At 50.4% G+C, this 24,047-nt stretch overlaps 1 protein-coding gene across 1 annotated transcript; it reads right to left on the bottom strand.

Annotated features, from left to right (window-relative positions):
* Positions 1 to 8,640: 8,640 nt before the first annotated feature.
* LPXN (leupaxin) lies at positions 8,641 to 22,480 on the bottom strand. Its single transcript, XM_073350582.1, has 9 exons — positions 22,322 to 22,480; positions 21,768 to 21,922; positions 21,361 to 21,416; positions 19,356 to 19,458; positions 18,571 to 18,753; positions 18,050 to 18,223; positions 17,818 to 17,899; positions 9,729 to 9,877; positions 8,641 to 9,370 (listed from the first exon to the last, which is right to left on the bottom strand). Exons 1-9 carry the CDS (start codon positions 22,332 to 22,334, stop codon positions 9,104 to 9,106), a joined length of 1,182 nt encoding a protein of 393 aa, XP_073206683.1. The 5' UTR covers positions 22,335 to 22,480; the 3' UTR covers positions 8,641 to 9,103.
* Between the last annotated feature and the right edge of the window lie 1,567 nt (positions 22,481 to 24,047).

Below are 24,047 nucleotides of genomic sequence, written 5' to 3'. Positions count from 1 at the left end.
GCTGGTAACACCTACCAAGACATTTCCTGTTTATATGAGCAGCATAGGCCTGTGGGATGGCAGCTGGCCAGGTTGTGCTGTGTCAGAAAGACACAATTACAGAGAACTCTGATACCCAGGGCAGTTACAACAGGCAGAAATTTTCCATCAACATGAAAATTTGGGTTTTTAACTAGCCTTTACCGCCCCCCTCCCCGCCCCAAGGGTTTGCTTTCCTCACAATTTTTTGTCCAAAAACTTCCAATCCCCCAAATAATTTGATTCTGAAAAGCCGCTGTGGTGCCTCATGGGAGTTGTAGAGTGGGTACCTCATGCCACCATTCTTCTCTGCAGGTTGGGCTCCCCAGCTGGACATCATAGAATCAGAGGGTATGTCTACACTACGGAATAAGGTCGAATTTATAGAAGTCAGTTTTTTAGAAATCGGTTTTATATATTCGAGTGTGTGTGTCCCCACAGAAAATGCTCTAAGTGCATTAAGTGCATTAACTCGGCGGAGTGCTTCCACAGTACCGAGGCAAGCGTCGACTTCCGGAGTGTTCATAGAATCATAGAATCATAGAATATCAGGGTTGGAAGGGACCCCAGAAGGTCATCTAGTCCAACCCCCTGCTCAAAGCAGGACCAATTCCCAGTTAAATCATCCCAGCCAGGGCTTTGTCAAGCCTGACCTTAAAAACCTCTAAGGAAGGAGATTCTACCACCTCCCTAGGTAACGCATTCCAGTGTTTCACCACCCTCTTAGTGAAAAAGTTTTTCCTAATATCCAATCTAAACCTCCCCCACTGCAACTTGAGACCATTACTCCTCGTTCTGTCATCTGCTACCATTGAGAACAGTCTAGAGCCATCCTCTTTGGAACCCCCTTTCAGGTAGTTGAAAGCAGCTATCAAATCCCCCCTCATTCTTCTCTTCTGCAGGCTAAACAATCCCAGCTCCCTCAGCCTCTCCTCATAACTCATGTGTTCCAGTCCCCTAATCATTTTTGTTGCCCTTCGCTGGACTCTCTCCAATTTATCCACATCCTTCTTGAAGTGTGGGGCCCAAAACTGGACACAGTACTCCAGATGAGGCCTCACCAATGTCGAATAGAGGGGAACGATCACGTCCCTCGATCTGCTCGCTATGCCCCTACTTATACATCCCAAAATGCCATTGGCCTTCTTGGCAACAAGGGCACACTGCTGACTCATATCCAGCTTCTCGTCCACTGTCACCCCTAGGTCCTTTTCCGCAGAACTGTTGCACTATGGGTAGCTATCCCACAGTTCCCGCAGTCTCCGCTGCCCATTGGAATTCTGGGTTGAGATCCCAATGCCTGATGGGGCTAAAACATTGTCGCGGGTGCTTCTGGGTACATATCGTCAGTCCCCCCTTCCCTCCCTCCCTCCCTCCCTCCGTGAAAGCAAGGGCAGACAATCGTTCTGCGCCTTTTTTCCTCAGTTACCTGTGCAGACGCCATACCACGGCAAGCATGGAGCCCACTAAGGTAACCATCACCGTATGTCTCCTGGGTGCTGGCAGACGGGGTACGGCATTGCTACACAGTAGCAGCAACCCATTGCCTTCTGGCAGCAGACGGTGCAATACGACTGGTAGCCGTCCTCGTCGTGTCCGAGGTGCTCCTGGCCACGTCGGCTGGGAGCGCCTGGGCAGACATGGGCTCAGGGACTAAAATTGGAGTGACTTGACCAGGTCATTCTCTTTAGTCCTGCAGTCAGTCCTATTGAACCGTCTTATGGTGAGCAGGCAGGCGATACGGATTGCTAGCAGTCGTACTGTACCATCTTCTGCTGGGCAGGCAAGAGATGAGGATTGCTAGCAGTCGTCTTGTACTATCTTCTGCCAGGCAGGCAAGAGATGAGGATTGCTAGCAGTCGTATTGTACCATCTTCTGCTGGGCAGGCAAGAGATGAAGATGGCTAGCACTCGTACTGTACCATCTTCTGCCGAGCAGCCATGAGATGTGGATGGCATGCAGTCCTTCTGCACCATCTGCTGCCAGCCAAAGATGTAAAAGATAGATGGAGTGGATCAAAACAAGAAATAGACCAGATTTGTTTTGTACTCATTTGCTTCCCCCCCTCCCCTGTCTAGGGGACTCATTCCTCTAGGTCACACTGCAGTCACTCACAGAGAAGGTGCAGCGAGGTAAATCTAGCCATGTATCAATCAGAGGCCAGGCTAACCTCCTTGTTCCAATAAGAACAATAACTTAGGTGCACCATTTCTTATTGGAACCCTCCGTGAAGTCCTGCCTGAAATACTCCTTGATGTAAAGACACCCCCTTTGTTGATTTTAGCTCCCTGAAGCCAACCCTGTAAGCCGTGTCGTCAGTCGCCCCTCCCTCCGTCAGAGCAATGGCAGACAATCGTTCCGCGCCTTTTTTCTGTGCGGACGCCATACTAAGGCAAGCATGGAGGCCGCTCAGCTCACTTTGGCAATTAGGAGCACATAGAATCATAGAATCATAGAATATCAGGGTTGGAAGGGACCCCAGAAGGTCATCTAGTCCAACCCCCTGCTCGAAGCAGGACTAATTCCCAGTTAAATCATCCCAGCCAGGGCTTTGTCAAGCCTGACCTTAAAAACCTCTAAGGAAGGAGATTCTACCACCTCCCTAGGTAACGCATTCCAGTGTTTCACCACCCTCTTAGTGAAAAAGTTTTTCCTAATATCCAATCTAAACCTCCCCCACTGCAACTTGAGACCATTACTCCTCGTTCTGTCATCTGCTAAACACCACATTAAACACCACAAGCATTATCCAGCAGTATATGCAGCACCAGAACCTGGCAAAGCGATACCGGGCGAGGAGGCGACGTCAGCGCGGTCACGTGAGTGATCAGGACATTGACACAGATTTCTCTGAAAGCATGGGCCCTGCCAATGCTTGCATCATGGTGCCAATGGGGCAGGTTCATTCCGTGGAACACCGATTCTGGGCTCGGGAAACAGGCACAGACTGGTGGGACCGCATAGTGTTGCAGGTCTGGGATGATTCCCAGTGGCTGCGAAACTTTCGCATGCGTAAGGGCACTTTCATGGAACTTTGTGACTTGCTTTCCCCTGCCCTGAGGTGCAAGAATACCAAGATGAGAGCAGCCCTCACAGTTGAGAAGCGAGTGTCAATAGCTCTGTGGAAGCTTGCAATGCCAGACAGCTACCGGTCAGTTGGGAATCAATTTGGAGTGGGCAAATCTACTGTGGGGGCTGCTGTGATGCAAGTAGCCCACGCAATCAAAGATCTGCTGATATCAAGGGTAGTGACCCTGGGAAATGTGCAGGTCATAGTGGATGGCTTTGCTGCAATGGGATTCCCTAACTGTTGTGGGGCCATAGACGGAACCCATATCCCTATCTTGGCACTGGAGCACCAAGCTGGTGAGTACATAAACCGCAAGGGGTACTTTTCAATAGTGCTGCAAGCTCTGGTGGATCACAAGGGACGTTTCACCAACATCAACGTGGGATGGCCGGGAAAGGTACATGACGCTCGCATCTTCAGGAACTCTGGTCTGTTTCAAAAGCTGCAGGAAGGGACTTTATTCCCAGACCAGAAAATAACCCGTTACAGATGTTGAAATGCCTATAGTTCTCCTTGGGGACCCAGCCTACCCCTTAATGCCATGGCTCATGAAGCCGTACACAGGCAGCCTGGACAGTAGTCAGGAGCTGTTCAACTACAGGCTGAGCAAGTGCAGAATGGTGGTAGAATGTGCATTTGGACATTTAAAGGCACGCTGGCGCAGTTTACTGACTCGCTTAGACCTCAGCGAAACCAATATTCCCACTGTTATTACTGCTTGCTGTGTGCTCCACAATATCTGTGAGAGTAAGGGGGAGATGTTTATGGCGGGGTGGGAGGTTGAGGCAAATCGCCTGGCTGCTGGTTATGCGCAGCCAGACACCAGGGCGGTTAGAAGAGCACAGGAGGGCGCGGTACGCATCAGAGAAGCTTTGAAAACCAGTTTCATGACTGGCCAGGCTACGGTGTGAAAGTTCTGTTTGTTTCTCCTTGATGAAACCCCCTGCCCCTTGGTTCACTCTACTTCCCTGTAAGCTAACCACCCTCCCCTCCTCCCTTCGATCACCGCTTGCAGAGGCAATAAAGTCATTGTTGCTTCACATTCATGCATTCTTTATTCATTCATCACACAAATAGGGGGATGACTACCAAGGTAGCCCAGGAGCGGTGGTGGAGGAGGGAAGGAAAATGCCACACAGCACTTTAAAAGTTTACAACTTTAAAATTTATTGAATGACAGCCTTCTTTTTTTTGGGCAATCCTCTGTGGCGGAGTGGCTGGTTGGCCAGTGGCCCCCCCACCGCGTTCTTGGGCGTCTGGGTGTGGAGGCTATGGAACTTGGGGAGGAGGGCAGTTGGTTACACAGGGGCTGTAGTGGCAGTCTGTGCTCCAGCTGCCTTTGCTGCAGCTCAACCATACATTGGAGCATACTGGTTTGGTCCTCCAGCAGCCTCAGCATTGAATCCTGCCTCCTCTCATCCCGCTGCCGCCACATTTGAGCTTCAGCCCTGTCTTCAGCCCGCCACTTACTCTCTTCAGCCCGCCACCTCTCCTCCCGGTCATTTTGTGCTTTCCTGCACTCTGACATTATTTGCCTCCACGCATTCATCTGTGCTCTGTCAGTGTGGGAGGACAGCATGAGCTCAGAGAGCATTTCATCGCGAGTGCGTTTTTTTTTCTTTCTAAGCTTCATTAGCCTCTGGGAAGGAGAAGATCCTGTGATCATTGAAACACATGCCGCTGGTGGAGAAAAAAAAAGGGACAGCGGTATTTAAAAAGACACATTTTATAAAACAGTGGCTACACTCTTTCAGGGTAAACCTTGCTGTTAACATTACATACATAGCACATGTGCTTTCGTTACAAGGTCGCATTTTGCCTCCCCCCACCACGTGGCTACCCCCTCAACCCTCCCCCCTCCCTGTGGCTAACAGCGGGGAACATTTCTGTTCAGCCACAGGCAAACAGCCCAGCAGGAATGGGCTCCTCTGAGTGTCCCCTGAAGAAAAGCACTCTATTTCAACCAGGTGACCATGAATTATATCTCACTCTCCTGAGGATAACACAGAGAGATAAAGAACGGATGTTGTTTGAATGCCAGCAAACATACACTGCACTGCTTTGTTGTACAATGATTCCCGAGTACGTGTTACTGGCCTGGAGTGGTAAAGTGTCCTACCATGAAGGACGCAATAAGGCTGCCCTCCCCAGAAACCTTTTGCAAAGGCTTTGGGAGTACATCCAGGAGAACCGCGAATGCCAGGGCAAAGTAATCCTTTCACATGCTTGCTTTTAAACCATGTGTAGTATTTTAAAAGGTACACTCACCGGAGGTCCCTTCTCCACCTGCTGGGTCCAGGAGGCAGCCTTGGGTGGGTTCGGGGGGTACTGGCTCCAAGTCCAGGGTGAGAAACAGTTCCTGGCTGTCGGGAAAACCGGTTTCTCCGCTTGCTTGCTGTGAGCTATCTACAACCTCCTCCTCCTCATCATCTTCTTCGTCCCCAAAACCTGCTTCCGTATTGCCTCCATCTCCATTGAAGGAGTCAAACAACACGGCTGGGGTAGTGGTGGCTGAACCCCCTAAAATGGCATGCAGCTTATCATAGAAGCGGCATGTTTGGGGCTCTGACCCGGAGCGGCCATTCACCTCTCTGGTTTTCTGGTAGGCTTATCATAGAATCATAGAATCATAGAATATCAGGGTTGGAAGGGACCCCAGAAGGTCATCTAGTCCAACCCCCTGCTCAAAGCAGGACCAATTCCCAGTTAAATCATCCCAGCCAGGGCTTTGTCAAGCCTGACCTTAAAAACCTCCAAGGAAGGAGATTCTACCACCTCCCTAGGTAATGCATTCCAGTGTTTCACCACCCTCTTAGTGAAAAAGTTTTTCCTAATATCCAATCTAAACCTCCCCCACTGCAACTTGAGACCATTACTCCTCGTTCTGTCATCTGCTACCATTGAGAACAGTCTAGAGCCATCCTCTTTGGAACCCCCTTTCAGGTAGTTGAAAGCAGCTATCAAATCCCCCCTCATTCTTCTCTTCTGCAGGCTAAACAATCCCAGCTCCCTCAGCCTCTCCTCATAACTCATGTGTTCCAGTCCCCTAATCATTTTTGTTGCTCTTCGCTGGACTCTCTCCAATTTATCCACATCCTTCTTGAAGTGTGGGGCCCAAAACTGGACACAGTACTCCAGATGAGGCCTCACCAATGTCGAATAGAGGGGAACGATCACATCCCTCGATCTGCTCGCTATGCCCCTACTTATACATCCCAAAATGCCATTGGCCTTCTTGGCAACAAGGGCACACTGCTGACTCATATCCAGCTTCTCGTCCACTGTCACCCCTAGGTCCTTTTCCGCAGAACTGCTGCCTAGCCATTCGGTCCCTAGTCTGTAGCTGTGCATTGGGTTCTTCCGTCCTAAGTGCAGGACCCTGCACTTATCCTTATTGAACCTCATCAGATTCCTTTTGGCCCAATCTTCCAATTGGTCTAGGTCCTTCTGTATCCTATCCCTCCCCTCCAGCGTATCTACCACTCCTCCCAGTTTAGTATCATCCGCAAATTTGCTGAGAGTGCAATCCACACCATCCTCCAGATCATTTATGAAGATATTGAATAAAACCGGCCTCAGCTCCTTCAGTTTCACGCGACACTGCTTCGGGTCCCTGTTATGGCCTCTGTCCTTCATGTCCTGGGAGATTTTGACAAAGGTTTTGGCATTTTGAAAACTGGAACGGAGTTCTGATAGCACGGATTCATCTCCCCATACAGCGATCAGATCCCGTACCTCGCATTCGGTCCATGCTGGAGCTCTTTTGCGATTCTGGGACTCCATCATGGTCACCTCTGCTGATGAGCTCTGCATGGTCACCTGCAGCTTGCCACGCTGGCGAAACAGGAAATGAGATTCAAAAGTTCGCGGTTGTTTTCCTGTCTACCTGGCCAGTGCATGTGAGTTGAGAGTGCTGTCCAGAGCGGTCACAATGGAGCACTCTGGGATAGCTCCCGGAGGCCAATACTGTCGAATTGTGTCCACAGTACCCCAAATTCGAGCCGTCAAGGCTGATTTAAGCGCTAATCCACTTGTCGGGGTGGAGTAAGGAAATCGATTTTAAGAGCCCTTTAAGTCGAAATAAAGGACTTCATTGTGTGGACGGGTGCAGGTTTACATCGATTTAATGCTGCTAAATTCGACCTAAAGTCCTAGTGTAGACCAAGGCATAGAGGATTAGGGTTGGAAGAGACCTCAGGAGGTCATCTAGTCCAACCCCTCCTTGCTCAAAGCAGGACCTAAGCAGGACTTCATCTCCCATGATGCACCATGGCAACGCAACTGCTAGGATGCAACCACCTCCCCTCACCAAGAGGGGAGATTGTGGAGATCTTGGGAGATGTAAGTCCAACCAGGAGCCCAGTCTGTAGAAGAGGATGGGAGCAGGAGATACCCTGAACTACAGATTTTGGTAGGTGGATGTTTTGTTTTAATATCCCTAAAAAAGCTCACATGCAAACCATACCTCTGTCTTTCCCTGTGAGGAGAACATTATAACACCATTCTATAAAGCCCTGGGTGGTCTCATCTGATTTTTGTGTGCAGCACTGGGCAACCCATCTCCAGAAGGATGTTGCCAAATTAGAGGGATTCAGAGAAGGGTGACAAGAATGATCAAGGGCCTGGAAACAATCTCTTAGGAAGGGAGACTGAAAAGATGGGGATTGTTACTTTAATGAGGAGCCAGGTAAGAGGGGACTGGATGGAACTGTATAAAATAATCAATGGTTTGGAGAAGGTAGATTGGGAGTTTCTATTCTTCCTGTTTCCTAACACAAGAACAAAGGGACAGTCAGTGAAACTGAAAAGTGGGAAATTCAAAAGGGAAATACTTTTTCATACAATGCGGAATTAGACTGTGGAACTCACTGCCATAGGAAGTCACTGATACCAAGAACATAATTAGATTAAAAAAGGGAGTGGATATTTACACAGATAACAAGAATATCCAGAGTTAGACTAATTCATGATTACAAAAATATTGTGGAACACATTGGTTTAAGCTGATCTCTGACTATTAGAGACCAGAATGAAACCTGCTTTGAGCAGGGGATTGGACTAGATGACCTCCTGAGGTCTCTGCCAACCCTAATTTCTATTATTCTAATGCAAGGGGCAGATTATCCCATAGCTTCTACTGCAGGGTTCTTACACTTTCCTTTGCAGCATCTAGTACTGCCAATGTTGGAGACAGGAGACTGGGCTAGATGGATGTGGGAGTCTGATCAGGTTGGGCCGTTTCTAGAGGAGCCCAAAATGGAAATGTGTATGTGATGGCTCGGGAACAGAAAATAAAGAAGGATTTTGCTAATGAAAGGGACATGTCAGCTGCTGGATGGACCCAAGCCTTTACATGTAGCAATGAGCTCGTTCTATGTTAACCTGCTCCCCCAAAACTGAAAGGTTCTATCCCACCTCTTGACCCCACTGTTCTTTATCCTTATTGTTCTCCTCTGAGGTGAAATCCAGGGATGCCGCTTCGGAAGTCTCAGAATCAATCCCTCCCCTCCCACAACATCCCTGTCCAAACCTATATGCAGAACCAACCACAGAGAATACTAAGATGTTTATTTCTGGGCAGCGCCCTCATCCAGTTACATTTACCATGAGTATAGCTCAAAGGTGAGAACAGAGGAGCAGGTGAAATCGTGCACTGGAGGGGAGAGAAGCAGAGCACAGCCTGAAGGAGCAGAACGTCCAGGAAGGGATGATCAAGGGGCAGGGGCAGGTTCCTGGGAAGGAGACCGCAGTGGCTGTCACTGGGGAGGGAACCCCGCTCTCTCCAAACATATTGGGCCAGACCTTCAGCTAATATTTAACAGAAAGGACATCAATGGAATGCTATTGATTTAAACAATCAGTGGTTCAGGCCCATTGAAGGAGGCTGCTCTTTGTTGACTCTGGCCTGTGGTCTCTCTCCCTGTATCTCAGCCTCTGGCTAAGGATGCCAGAGGGGGCTGTCCCACAGAGCCAGTTTTGGTACTTAGCCCCCTCCCCTTGGGCCAGTGCAGAAGTCACACAAAGAGCTTGCCGTAGCAGGCGTGGCAGTAGGCTTTGTCACCATGGTCCCGGAAGGTGCCCTTCTGCAGCTGGCTCAGGCAGAAGGCGCAGATGAAGTGCTCGGGGTGGAACCGGTGCCCCATGGCACTGATGCAGCGCCCGGTGATGGGCTTCCCACAGCCGTGACACACCGAGCCCTGGCGCTGGTGGAAGTGAAGCTCGCAGTAGGGGCGTCCATCTAGCTCAAAGAAGGAGCCAGTGGTGAAGCTGCTGAAACAGTCCTAAGGGAGGGGGAAGGAGCATTGAGACCTCATCCCTAACTAAGCACCTTGCCAACCTGCATATGGTGTTCTGCCCCTCACCCATCTGGCCCCCATATGGGCCCTGCTCCCTTGCCCATCCAGCCACCATATGGGACCCAGTCCCCTCACCTATCTAGCCCCTGGCCCCTCTACCCTGGTGCTTCACCCAGCCATCCCCGATAAGGGAGCTGGAATCACACTCAGCTGTTATAGAGGTTCTTAGTGCTCTATAGGGAAGAACCTCCTGACCCTCACCTGGCCATGCTCTGCATCACCTTCCTGAAGATTAAAGCCCAGGTGTCCCTCCAGCCCCCTGCATGGGACTCCGCACACTCACCCCACACACAAAGCACTCGGGGTGCCAGACGCCCTGGAGCGCGGACAGGTAGTTATCCATCACAGGCCGCTCACAGGCTCTGCATTTAGGAGAGAACATGGCCAGGAAGTCCTTCTGGCAGTACGGCTTCCCATTCTTCTCATGGAAACCTGCGGAGGCAAGCAGGGAGAAGACATCCATGAAGTGCACCTGAATCCCAATGGGAGGACACAGAGAGGGACCCTTCCTGCCAAGCTCCAAACCTACCCCAGGGAGCCAGAGAACGTACCTGAGTTACACTGCCCACTCTGATTCATGCTGGGCCTGTACAACAAACACTGTGCACGGATATTCCTCTTTAAGATGCAAATTTCTCACAGCCACACTCCTGCTTTCCTTCTCATTTGCTCCCCCTGTGGCCAAACTTGGGAATTACAGGGAGAAATGCTCACTAGTCCTTAGGGCCCAGATTTTCAAAGGCATTTAGACATTGTTGTCTTCAGTGTTGTGATGACTAACTGATTTAGGAGCCTAAATGCCTTTTGAAAATGAGATTTTAGTTCCTAAATCAGTCAGGCATTGCACACTATGGGGCTAATATGAGGGGGAAAGGAGTCCAGGAAAGCTGGCTGTATTTTAAAGAAGCCTTATTGAGGGTGCAGGAACAAACCATCCTGATGTGCAGAAAGAATAGCAAATATGGCAGGCAACGAGCCTGGCTTAACAGTGAAATCTTTGGTGAGCTTAAACACAAAAAGGAAGCACACAAGAAGTGGAAACTTGGGCAGATGACTATGGAGGAGTATAACAATATTGCTTGAGCATGCAGGGGTGAAATCAGGAAGGCCAAAACACAACTGGAGTTGCAGCTAGCAAGGGATGTGAAGCGTAACAAGAAGGGTTTCTACAGGTATGTTAGCAACAAGAAAAAGGTCAGGGAAAGTGTGGTACCCTTAATGAATGGGGGAGGCAACCTAGTGACAGATGATGTGGAAAAAGCTGAAGTACTCAATGTTTTTTTTGCCTCTGTTTTCACAGACAAGGTCAGCTCCCACACTGCTGTCCTGGGCAACACACTGTGGGGAGGAGGTGAGCAGCCCTCAGTGGTGAAAGAACAGGTTAAGGACTATTTAGAAAATCTGGACATGCAGAAGTCCATGGGTCCAGATATAATGCATCCACGGGTGCCGAGGGAATTGGCCGATATGATTGCAGAGCCATTGGCCATTATATTTGAAAACTTGTGGTGATTGGGGGAGGTGCCGGATGATTGGAAAAAGGCAAATATAGTGCCCATGTTTAAAAAAGGGAAGAAGGAGAATCCAGGGAACTACAGACTGGTCAGCCTCACCTCAGTCCCTAGAAAAATCATGGAGCAGATCCTCAAGGAATCCATTTTGAAGCACTTGGAGGAGAGGAAGGTGATCAGGAACAGTCAACATGGATTCACCAAGGGCAAGTCATGCCTGATCAACCTGATTCCCTTCTATGATGAGATAACTGGCTCTGTGGATATGGGGAAAACAGTGGACGTGATATATCTTGACTTTAGCAAAGCTTTTGTTACGGTCTCCCACAGTATTCTTGTCAGCAAGTTAAAGTATGGATTGGATGAATGGACTATAAGGTGGATAGATTGTCGGGCTCAACAGGTAGTCATCAACGGCTCGATGTCTAGTTGGCAGCCGGTATCAAGCGGAGTGCCCCAGGGGTCAGTCGTGGGGCCAGTTTTGTTCAACATCTTTATTAATGATCTGGATGATGAGATGGATTGCACCCCCAGCAAGCTCACAGATGAAACTAAGCTGGAGGGATAGGTAGATATGCTGGAGGGTAGGGATAGGATCCAGAGTGACCTAGACAAATTGGATGATTGGGCCAAAAGAAATCTGTTGAGGTTCAACAAGGACAAGTGCAGAGGACTGCACTTAGGACGGAAGAATCCCATGCACCACTACAGGCTGGGGACCGACTGGCTAAGCAGCAGTTCTGCAGAAAAGGACCTGGGGATTACAGTGGACAAGAAGCTGGATATGAGTCAGCAGTGTGCCCTTGTTGCCAAGAAGGCAAACGGCATATTGGGCTGCATTAGTAGGAACATTGCAGCAGATCGAGGGAAGTGATTATTCCCCTCTATTCGGCACTGGTGAGGTCACATCTGGAGTATTGTGTCCAGTTTTGGGCCCCCACTACAGAAGGGATGGGGACAAATTGGAGAGAGTCCAGTGGAGGGCAACCAAAATGATTAGGGGGCTGGAGCACATGACTTACGAGGAGAGGCTGAGGGAACTGGGGTTATTTAGTCTGCAGAAGAGAAGAGTGAGGGGGGATTTGATAGCAGCCTTCAACTATCTGAAGGGGGGTTCCAAAGAGGATGGAGCTCAGCTTTTCTCAGTGGCGGCAGATGCCAGAACAAGGAGCAATGGTCTCAAGTTGCAGTGGGGGAGGTTTAGGTTGAAAATTAGGAAACACTATTTCACTAGGAGGGTAGTGAAGCACTGGAATGGGTTCCTTAGGGAGGTGGTGGAATCTCCATCCTTCGAGGTTTTTAAGGCCCGCCTTAACAAAGCCTTGGCTGGGATGATTTAGTTGGTGTTGGTCCTTCTTTGATCAGGGGGCAGGGCTGGCCTTACCATGAGGCGAACTGAGGCGGCTGCCTCAGGTGCCAGACTGTGGCGGGGAGGGGAGGGTGCCACTAGGACCCCGAGTGTAGAAAATTGTGTCTGCTGCTGGTGAATGTGTATTCTCTCTGCTCTAGATGCACAGAGATGGTGCAGTGCTGTGCTGGAGGAAGGAGGGCACTAGAGGCATAACAGGCAGGCAAGAGAGAAGGTGAGAGGGAACAACAGAAAGCAGCAGGAGCTGCAGAGAGTGAGAGAGGAGAAGGAGCCTCTTATGTATCTCTTTAGCACCCCCAGGAACCTGGACTGATTAACACCACCTTCTCAGGGAGTTTCCTGTTTCCTGCTGCTTCTCTGAACCCACTTGAGGAGAACAGGCAGTCAACTGAAGTAGCAGGAGCCAGTTAGGCCCTTAAGACTTTCCTCACTTTCCTCACTCAGGCCCTGCTACCAGCCTGCTTATTTGTCCCCTTCAATTGAGTGTTGAGAGCCACTATAGTTGGCACAGAATAGCAGTCAAGAATGAAAGAAGAAAACGCCCCTCTGGGGCAGCATTCAGAAAAATAAAGCAAGCAAAGGAAGCTTTTCTATCTAAGCAGGAAGGAGCTCTCCTGAGATACATAGACACAAACGTTCACGGTGAGCCTTCCGGCCCCAGTGAGGATGTGAGTGGTGAGGAGATGCCTGATCTTCCAGTTAGTCAGAGTGCAGGTGACCTGGCAGCTACTGCAGCATCCATATCTCCATCTCAAATGGATGTAACCATTCACATTCCTGAAGAAAAGTGTAGATCAGAGAAGAGTGTGGAGGAGGTGCAAGAAACAGCTGCTGCTGAGTTTAGTTTCTTAAGTTTAGATGATCCAGGACTGTGGACCCACTTGAGCAGTAGCCTGAGGGACGTCCTTGTACTGCATGGGCCACAGCAAGTGAAAAACTTCATGTTCCCCAAAGACAATGAAAATAGAAGTTTCCATCCAACACATTACTGGCGTGAAATCCCCAATGGTGACAAAGTGGAGGGGCCATGGCTTATGTACTCAAAAGCCCAGAATGCTGCATGCTGTTTTTGTTGCAAACTCTTCCAGTCTAATCTTCCAGTCTAATGTTCCAGCCACATTGGGTTCTATAGGAACAAAGGACTGGAAAAATCTGGCTAGAAATCTGGCATGCCATGAGAAGGCAGCAAACTGCCAGAGAGCATTCCATAGGTGGAAAGAGCTTGAGATGAGACTAAGGTTAAAGGCCACCATAGATGATCAGCATCAAGAGAAGATTGCATCAGCGTCTCTTTACTGGCAAAATGTTCTGAAAAGGCTCATTGCCATTGTGGGAATGCTTGCTACCAAAAACCTAGCACTGCGTGGCACTTCAGATCAGCTGTAGGTGCCAAACAATGGAAACGTCCTTAAAATTGTGGAGCTGATGGCTGAGTTTGATGCTGTACTCCCGGAGCATCTAAGAAGAGTCACCACCCAAGAAATGTACACACACCACTACCTTGAAAAAACAATTCAAAATGAGATCACACAGTTACTGGCAACAAAAGTCAAACAGAAGATTGTGGCAGATCTGAAGTCAGCAAGATATTACTCTGTTATTCTGGACTGCACACCTTACATCAGCCATACGGAACAATTTACTTTAATGGTGCGTTTTGTAACAACAACAGAACCTAGTGAAAACGTCCCTACAATGGTGACTGTCAGAGAGCATTCTCTAGAATTTATTTACATTGATGATACTACAAGATCTGGTATGACAGGGAATTGCGATAGCTGAGAGGTCCGGGCTATGATAATGGTGCCAATATGAGAGGAAAGAACAGAGGAGTGCAGACACAGATCCGAGAGTTAAACCCTCGAACTTTTTTTGTCCCATGCAGTTCTCATTCATTGAACTTGGTGGTCAGTGGTGCAGCATCAGTTTCTAGTGAGGCTGCTGAATTTTTTACTGTAATTCAAAGCATCTATGTATTTTTCTCTGCATCAACTCATCGATGGCAAATTTTGAAGCAACGTCTGGGAACATCCTCTCTGACACTGAAACCACTGAGTGCCACATGATGGGAAAGTTGAGTGGAGGCGATAAAGCCTATCAAACACCAAATTGGGAAGATAGATGACGCCATAGTTGCCATTATGGAGGCTAATGCTATGACAGGAACTGTTTGTGGGAGAACGGTGGCAGAGGGGAATGGAATGACCAGAAACACACATAATTCCAAATTTGTGTGTGGCTTAGTGTTGTGGCACGACATACTGTTTAAAATAAATGTTGTAAGCAAGAAACTCCAAGGTGTTGACCTTGATATATCTGGAGCAATGGAACAACTGGACAAAGCAAAGTCATACCTACAGTCCTACCAGTCAGATGAGGGATTTCAAAATGTTCTGAAGAGTGCACAGAAGTTGGCAGAGGAACTTCACACTGAAGCTATTTTCCCACCCATTCAAGAATACAACAGTCACCAAAGAAGACGACATTTTGATTATGAGGCATGGGATAATCCCATAAGAGACCCCAAACAACAATTCCAAGTTGAATTCTTTAACCAGGTGCTAGATTGTGCAATACAGTCAGTTGAAGAACGTTTCATGCAGCTCAAGGAACACAGTAGTATATTTGGGATATTGTATGATATTCCAAAACTCCTCACTATACCTGAAGAAGACCTACACCAGCAATACAGGGCACTAGACAGAGTTGACACATGACGACATGCGTGATATTGATGCGAGTGATTTAGGTGATGACCTGAAAGCCCTTTCAATATACATTTCAGCAGGATCAACTCCAAAGGCTGTTCTGGAATATATGTGCACAAATAAGATGACCACCCTCTTTCCAAATGCTTTTGTTGCTCTGCACATACTTCTAACACTTCCTGTAACAGTTGCCAGTGAAGAACTTCTTAAAGTTAATAAAAACAAATCTACGCTCCACAATGACACAGGAGAGGCTGGTCGGCCTTGCAACCATCTCAATAGAGCATGAGCTGGCCCAGACTGTGGACCTTCAGGAAGCAGTTCAAATCTTTGCAACCAAGAAGGCACGGAAAGCACCACTTTGATTATTCAAACAGATAAAAATGCCAGTGTTTACTATGCAGACAAGAAAAGTTACATTTGCTGTTCAGGCATTTGAAAGTTAAGTGTTACTTAAAATTTTTGAACAAGGCATTTTAAGTTGTTAGTTCTCCTTTATTAGGGTAGGTAGCAGAGCAGTACCATGAGAGGAGTAGAACAGGAAGAAGGCAGAATTGAGACTTTTCAAAGTTTTGGCCCAAGCGAGGAGGTATGGGGGCATCATTTGAGCTCCCCGCCTCAGGTGCCAAAATGTTGTGGGCCAGCCCTGGCAGGGGGTTGGACTAGATGACCTCCTGAGGCCTCTTCCAACCCTGATCTTCTAGGATTCCATGAACACTGAGCACAGCAATGCCTGAAATACCTTTAAAAATCTGAGCCCATGGGATGTTGCTTTATGACTTTTCCTGTCGTTGCTGAGAACTCTCTCAGAGAATTGCCCTGTCTTGCAGAGGAAGGCTGGGTTTGTGCTTACAGCCTTGCACTGGGCCCTCAAATTTGGATCCAGTGCCCAGCTCTGTCACAGACTCGCAGTGTGACCTTGACATGTCACTTCTCTACGGACCTGAGTTACCCTTCTATAAAATGAAGATAACGAACCTTCCATTCTCCCAACCTTTGTCTTGTCTACTTAGCCAAGAAGCTCTTTAGGGCCAGGACTTTCTCTCACTGTGTCTATGCAGTGCCCAATGCAATGGGACCCTGATCTCAGCTGGGGCAGGGCCTGTCTCTTGCTATGTGTCTGGGCAGTTCCTGGCATGATAGGGCCCTGATCTCAGCTGGGGCAGGGCCTGTCTCTTGCTGTGTGTCTGGGCAGTTCCTGGCATGATAGGGCCCTGATCTCAGCTGGGGCAGGGCCTGTCTCTCGCTGTGTCTGGGCAGTTCCTGGCACGATGGGGCCCTGATCTCAGCTAGGGCAGGGCCTGTCTCTCCCTGTGTGTCTGGGCAGCGCCTGGCACGATGGGGCCCTGATCTCAGCTGGAATCTCTAGGTGTTACCATAATAATAAATAATAGTAAAGGCAGAAGGTGGATTCCTAGAACAAACCAGACATCCCTAAAAGCAGGAATTCAAATTCAACCCAGCAGTCAAGGAGCTGAGTTAGACAATCTCGTGACAACGGAGTGTGCTATAAGAGACGGGTGCAGGCAGAACTGGCTGCCACCTGTAGGGACTGAGCTGGGATAAGACAAGATCACTGTGCCAGGAATAGTATTGGGATCATGGAAGAGGTCCGAGTTAGCATCATGGCCCCACTGTACTGGGCATCATACAATACTGTGCACAGTCCCTGCTCCAGTGAATAAGCAGCCTATCGCTAGCCAAACTCCTCAAACTTAGCACTAACAAGAAGTCACTGATGTGGGGAGAGAGGCCCCCAGAGAACAAAGACAGGATGCAGGAGGGGACAAAGAAAGAACAGGCCCCAAGAGGGGCTGGGGCCTGAACTCATCAGTTAAACTTTTCACAACACTGCTATAATTAGCAGCGTGGGAATGAGCGAGTGGGAATGAGCGAGGCCCTCAGCACCGGCTCTCTCTCAGGTGTCAATTACTGAGCAGGGCTGGCGAGAACACAGCCGCTGAGTGCCTGCCTAGAAAACCAATCCCCTGGCAGGAACGGAGTGTTTTTGCTCTGGCTGCCTGGGGAAATTAATGAGCACCTACCATGGGCGGCCCAGCAAGCAAGCAATTAACACACACGCACACTGCACAGGGACAGGATGGGGCCTTAAAGGGGAACTGATGGCAAAATGCATAGATGGACAATTGCTGCTACTGTGGGGATTTTGTGCCACTGTCTGGGCTGTGAGCAAGTGGTCACCGGGGTTGTTACAGGTGCCGCTGTGCCACCATGACACAGTTAAACACTGTCTGTGTGACAACTATAGGAAATAGTAACCAGCACTCCACACTGGTGCTAACGGCCGGAGCTCTGGCCCCAAAGTCTGTATCCCTTAGGGCCTCAGAGGGAGGGAATCTATTCATATGACTGAGCACTTTAGCAGTGAGTGCCCAGCGAAATGACTGCTCCCTTCCAGAATTGTCCCTGATCTGTGCACCTGACAGAATCACAACTCACGACTGGAGGCCCAGGGTTGGAATAGCAGGAGGGTGGGGAACCCAAGTAAGGAATATGGGGAACTGGCAGAGGTGTAGGGGGAAGCCCAGAGCTAAGATAGTAGGCAGCTGCAGTCAGGATTCAGGGGCATGGGCAGAGCGGAGGCGGGGGTGAGAGGGAGTTGAGGGAGGGGATAACAGGGGCCTGCAGGTTGGAATTGAGGGGGGGAGCTTTGGGGAGAGGCCAGGGCTGGAATAGCAGCGGGACTGTGGGTCAAGACAGAGGCCTAGATCCCCGTGGAATCCCGACTTTCTACGTATGGCAGGAGAAGAGCAGGGGACGCACCATCATTGCTGAACACCTTCCCACAGTGAGCACAGAAGAAGTGCTCTGGGTGCCAAGTCTTGTCCATGGCCGTCAGAACTTTCTGCAAAGAGAACGAAGTGACTGGGGTGTGCACTATCGGCAGAGAGCTACGAGAGGAGAGGGGCAAGGAAAAGCAGCCTCCTGGTTAATCCAACCAGGAACCTTCCCTGGCAGGAGTTAGAACCAGGAGGGCAGAGTCAGCTCTATTTACCTCCAGGATGGGCCCGGCACAGTAGGCACAGCGGGGGGAGAAGAGCTGGTGATAATCCTCCTGGCAGTACGCCAGGCCGCCTCGCTCGTAGAAAGCACTGGAGCCCATCTCCTGTCCGCATTGGGTGCAGGTGAAGTGCTCGGGATGCCACGTCTTTCCCAGAGCAGTGATCATCTAGAGACAGGACAAAACTCAGGAAGTCTTTGCCCAGAGAATCTCTGCCACTGAGCCCATTGGTACATGGGGGACCCAGCAGTTTGGGGAAGCCATGATAGGAATAGGGACCCTCGCATGGTCCTAGAGATGGTGGCTGAGACAGCAGGAGACTCAGCTGTTATAGGACTTTTTGGGGAGAAAGAGATCCCCTCACCTAAAGGAGGGACTGGGGGAAACATACTGTCTGACCAAGCAGATCTTATAGCTCTGAGCAATCAAGAGTGGAAGGAGCCAACCCTGGTGAGACAGAGGAACACGCATATAGACTGACAGACAGCTGCAGGGTCCATGCCATCCCCTCTCACCTTTCCAGCGATGGGTTTGCGGCAGGAAGCACAGTTGCCCTTAGGCACGGCCGTGATGCCGAGGTCCTGCAGCTCTTGTGTCAGGTCCCCCAGCATGCTCTCAAGAGTGCTGCCGGGACTTGGCCCCACTGCTGATGGCCCCCTGGCACGTTCCGGTTCTACAGCAGAACCCACCGCTGAGATCTGCCAGAAAGGAGGAGACCACGCCGTGAGAATGTTTGGCTTCGTGTTCCCGCCAGGGGCTTGGCCCTACAGCTTCCCCATTTCCCCCTCACCTAGGGAGTTGTTTCTACTGCACCAACAGAAGAACGCCAGGCTTTGCCATTGCCGGCTGGAACGTGGGACAGGGGCAGTGCCAGGTTGCCAATGGCACCAATGGTGCCATGGTGCTGGGCCCACACTCAGAAGGGGCCCCAGCGCCCAGACCATGACCCTGCTCCCCCACTCCACCTGCGTGCCATCCCGAGGCCCTGTCCCCACTTGGCCTCTTCCCCACCGCAGGCCCCGCCCACCACTCATTCCTCTCCACCCCCTCCCACCCTGTGCACGTGGTGGGCGGAGCCTCAGGGGATGAGTCTTGAGTGGGGGTGTGGTCTCAGGGCAGAGCGAGGGGCAGAATGGGAGGGTGGGCCATGGCCCAGCAGTGCTGGGCTCACAGAAGTTTAATCCAGCCGTGGGCAGGGGCCATTCCCAAGGAAGAGCCCAAGGCCTGCATCTCAACTGAAGCTTTGCAAAGTGGTGCCCCTGGTTCTTCTGGAGGAGGGGGTTGCATGGCCAGGACTCACCTTGGACTGCATCTGGCCCAAATGGGATAAAAGCTCATCCAGCTGCTGAGCAGCCGTCGGGGGGGGAGGGGAAAGAAGCGACAGCTGCGGAGTTGGAACCTCACTGCGGGTAGAAGAGAGACGTCCGTGTCAAAGAGAGTAGGTCACTGCTTCAACCCCACCATGAGCCCCCTTTACCCAGCTCCCAGCAGCCAGACCCGCCCTGCCACCACCAGACCACAGGAACACCAAAGCGTTCACTGGAAGCATGGTGCTCACCCCAGTGAGCATGGAAGTAGAGCAGGGTGTGAGGGACACCCCTAGAGAAGGGAAACAAACGCATCTCCCCATCATCAGTTATCGTCTGATCCCCAGAGCAGATGCTGGGTGTTCCTGTTCAGGAACAGAATTAAGATAAACTGAATTAAGGGCACTTTAATTCTGAATGAGACGATCCACACAGGGGTTTAATGAGGTTTAACTAACCCACTTTAAAAGGTCATTTAGATGAGCTTTCCTAAGTGTCCCCACGTAGACAGGCACTAAATACAGTCAGGGACTTGTGAGTGGAGGGCAGGGCAGGTGGGGATGTGTCTGGGGAGGGAGCTGTGGAGTTTAGGGAAGGTTTCCCCCAATAGCCAGTCAGTGAGCAACGGCCCACTGAACTGGTGGCAGGGAGGCAGGGGTGGAGCCAGATCTGGGTGTTTGGAGTGGGAGGAGTATAACCAGCAACTACTGGAGGACAAAGGAGAGGAAAGGATTAGTAACTGGAGAGAGGGTCAGTGGAGAGGTTCGGGGGTATTCTACCCAGGTACCACCCCCTTAGCCAAGCCATTCCTACACACCCAGGTACCATCCCCTTAGCCAAGCCACACCCACACACCCAGGTACCATCCCCTTAGCCAAGCCACACCCACATACCCAGGTACTACCCCCTTAGCCAAGACACTCCCACACACCCAGCTGCCCTTCCTTTAGCCAAACCATGCCCACACACCCAGGTACCAATCCCTTATCCAAGCGACTCCCACACACCCAGATACCATCCCCTTACCAATCCAGAGACCATCCCTTTGCCCAACCAGGCCTACAGACTCCCCAGCCACCACCCCCTTAACCAAACCCCTCTCACACCCTAAGTACCACCCACAGACTTCCAGTAACTGGATATTTCTTGTACAACGATCAGCAATGACGTAAAGAACAATATGACATTTAAATCATTATTAAGCTCCCGATTCAACTGTTTTAATCAAAGATTGTAAGGCCTTCAAGCTAGAGGCCTTTTTGCCATGTGTACAGCAGTTAGCGCAATGAGGCGATCCTGATTGAAACCTCTGCTACCCCAATACAAATATATAATTAACCCACTAGTACAGCCCCCTCCTAGCCCACCCTGTGCCACACTTCACACCAGGGAGCCGAGGACACTTGGGCACACAGGGGAGCCGAGGAGACTTGGGCACACAGGCACCAACTGGTAGCTTGGTGCAGTTTTGCTGCTCTGTGGTCACTACTACCAGTCCACTGGTTGTAAGCAGAGGTTGTGGATTCTCTCCACCTCCTGTGGGGGGTGTTAAGTCTGTTGATTTGCATACTGGCAGATCCACAGGTAACTCCTCTGCACCACCCTGTCACCAACCCCCTTCTCCACGCTGGCAGTTCTGCCATGTTTAGGCCTTTCTATGCCCTGGGATGGGGCATTATTCATTATTTATTATTACCCCCTGCCTGCCTGCAGCCTCAGCCCTGAATTGGGTCCTGTTCAGACTGAGATGGGCGCAACCAGAAGGGTTGGAAACTTCTTTTTGACCCACGCTTAGACCAGGCCACCAGAGAAAGGCTGGTATGGGCAGTACCACCTCAAACCGGCTCTGTCCTGCCATGGTGGGGGATCAGGGTAGGTTAATTTTTCATTAAGCATCATGGGGGAGCAGGCATTTATAGGAAGCAGTGCTGAGGAGATACAGATGGGTGTACTGGAAGGATCAATAAAACAGCTTTCCCTCCCCGGTACAGCATTTACCTGTAGACATTTTTGTCATCTGATTCCTGGAGCCAAGTACTTAATGCAGGCTGTACCTGGAAACAGAAAGAGCAAGGGATATACAAAGAAAGCAGCCCATTTCCTTATACCCAATCCAGTTATACTGTATTTCCAGATCCTGCCTTACTGTGAACATGGCTAATTAAGGAGAATTAGTGGTTAATTGATCATCTGGAAATCCCTTCTCCACTCTCGGCATTCTCCTAAATTATAGTCAGGAGGGGCTGGATGGGCCTGTAACATCTCTAGGGCACAGATGTAACTGTCTGCATGGGACAACCTTCATGTGCTGAGTTCTGCAGGGTCTCAACCTCCCTGTTGTAGAGGATGGATTTCTGCCGGGTACCTTGTGTGTAGGCAGCCCCAACAGGCACTGAAGGGAATACCTTATGGGTCCCTGAGGTGACTAGTTTCTCGTTCTGGACAGCGTCTGTCTCAGGCACTGCTGCGGCTGGTCTCTGCTCACTGGAGCCGTGTGTTAGAAGGGAGTAGTTCCCTTTGGGCTCCTTAGAGCTTTCTTCCAGTTCTGCCAGCAAAGCATCTGAACAAGAAAACCGGTTAGAGACAAACAATATAAACTGCGCCTGCCACACAGGACACACAACACTCCCCCCAGTGCTCTCTCCCCACACCAGCACCGGGGCCCCAACCTGCCACAGAAGGGGTGCCCCTCCCCTGGCCCCAACTCAGTCTGTGGCCTGGAGCAGCTGTGGCCTGAGCAGCCCAGCCCCAGGCATGGCTGGCCAGCTCCGGCCACACCTGGGTCTGGGCCGCTCCGGGGTCAGGCTGTGCTGTGCTACCCCGGCCGCGCCTAGGGCCGGGCCGCTCTGGCTGCGACAGATCCAGGGCTGGACTAGGTGGTGTCAGCATCAAACCCAGTTTGGGGGCCTAACTCAAGAGTCCACTCCTTGCTCTTCCATTGGAAGGGGGGTTCACTTACCCAAGTCATCCATTGCACTAAGTCCTCTCTCCCCTTTGCTCCAAGGAGGAGAGCCAAGATGTATGGGGTGGCAGGATCACAGGGGAAATGAGCGAGGCAATGAGCGAGAGGCTCCTGCAGACTCTTTCAGTTCCTCTCTTCAGCTGCACTTCCTCTCTTCAGAGGCCGGGGACTTTTTTCGTGAGTCACATGTTTCAACTAAAGCATAATGAACCCAAATCACTGAGAAGGGAAAGCAGGGAGGACTGGCCCAGGTAGAGTCTTACAGATGTTCCACAAAGGTGATGTGGCTGCTTTCTTCCATGTGATCAGGGCACTCTGCTGACCCTATATCCAGGAGAGCAATTGTACACAGTGACACTCTCTCTGAACCCATTCTGGTGGGAGTTAATGGGTGAAAAACTCCTCATGGCTGTTGAAAGCCAGCAAAGATCCATTATTGATGGGGATTGTTAATTGCTCAAGAAACCACCCTATAATGTTAATATCTTTATCTGTTACTATTTTGTCCCAAGCCTACCCTTTCTGGGGAAGTTCACCGCTTAGGTCATGGGACGGAAGCTCCAGCTTAAAAACATTCAGAAAGCTGGAGGAATCTGCACAAAACTAGTTTTCAGCTGACACATGGTGCAGAGGCAGCATCAGCCTTCTTCATCACCGATTTCCTTCTGGAGATGAACAAGGGTCATGGGGCCATGTAGATTATAAGAGATCTAGCATCAGCCTTTGATACCTTTCAGCATGAGGTGTTGCTGACAAGCCTGTGACATCTAGCAGGGAGGGATGGGGCACTGGATGCTTTCTGGGAGCATCAGGCAGCTTTTCATCCAGCCCTCTCTGGTGAGGCCCCACAAGGCTCCTTCCTGCTCCAGACTGCCCAAGGATATGGAGGTGTTTAGGGCTGCAGTGGCTTCAGTATGCTCTTCTCTATGTCTCCTTTCCATCAGAACTGGACCGTGCAGTTTCCTTGCTTTCCCAGTGCCTCGCTGAGATAAGGCTCTGCAGCAAAGTTGCCTGAGATGTTGGATACAAACAAGTCAAGAGGCACTCATTTGGGAAAGATGAAAATATTGGTTAGCACAGTGGACTCCAAACTTTTTGGATCGCGCACCCCCAGGGCCAGCTCTAGGGAAGCAAAAAAAAGAAGAGCTGCCACCGGCATGCCACCGAAGACGGAGCGGGGAGAGCTAAACTGCTGCTGGCGTGCTGCCGAAGACGGAGCGGGGAGAGCCGAGCTGCCGCCGGCGTGCCGCCGAAGATGGAGCGGGGAGAGCTGAGCTGCTGCTGGTGTGCCGCCAAAGACGGAGCGGGGAAAAGCCAAGCTGCTGCCGCTGGTGTGCCACCAAAGAATCAGAGGTCCAGGAGCGCTGCTGCCGCCATGCCGACAGCACTCCTTCAGTGGCGCTCCTCCTGCCACGCACCCCCAGGGATGGTCTTGCGCACCCCTCGGGGTGCGCGTACCCCACTTTGGAGACCACTAGGTTAACAAAGGGGAGCAACTAGAGAAACTGGCAAGGATTGCACTGCTCCATCCATCAGCAGTTACCTCCCCAGAAAGGTCTGCAATTTCAGAGAACTTTTTTTCGGCCACCAATCTGCCCTTGGATTCCCAGGTGTGACACTACGCCCCTTATTCTTCATAGAAATATTGTTATAATATTATTTTAGCATATTTAAGATGTATTTTATGCAAGATGACTCTTGTGAGATATCATTGGAAAGGTTA

This window comes from Lepidochelys kempii, chromosome 6, assembly GCF_965140285.1.
Source record: "Lepidochelys kempii isolate rLepKem1 chromosome 6, rLepKem1.hap1, whole genome shotgun sequence".
Classification (NCBI taxonomy): Eukaryota; Metazoa; Chordata; order Testudines; family Cheloniidae; genus Lepidochelys; species Lepidochelys kempii.
Note: the sequence above shows the minus strand (reverse complement) of the source record. Positions and strands in the feature narration are given on the sequence as shown.

What these genes read in the sequence shown, in the direction of transcription:
- LPXN (XM_073350582.1), bottom strand. An exon ending in GATGACAAAAATGTCTACAG is followed by an intron (nt 19,459 to 21,360) that starts GTAAATGCTGTA and finishes TTCTACCCGCAG; the next exon opens with TGAGGTTCCAACTCCGCAGC. An exon ending in GAAGGTGTTCAGCAATGATG is followed by an intron (nt 9,878 to 17,817) that starts GTGCGTCCCCTG and finishes TTGCCTCCGCAG; the next exon opens with GTTTCCATGAGAAGAATGGG.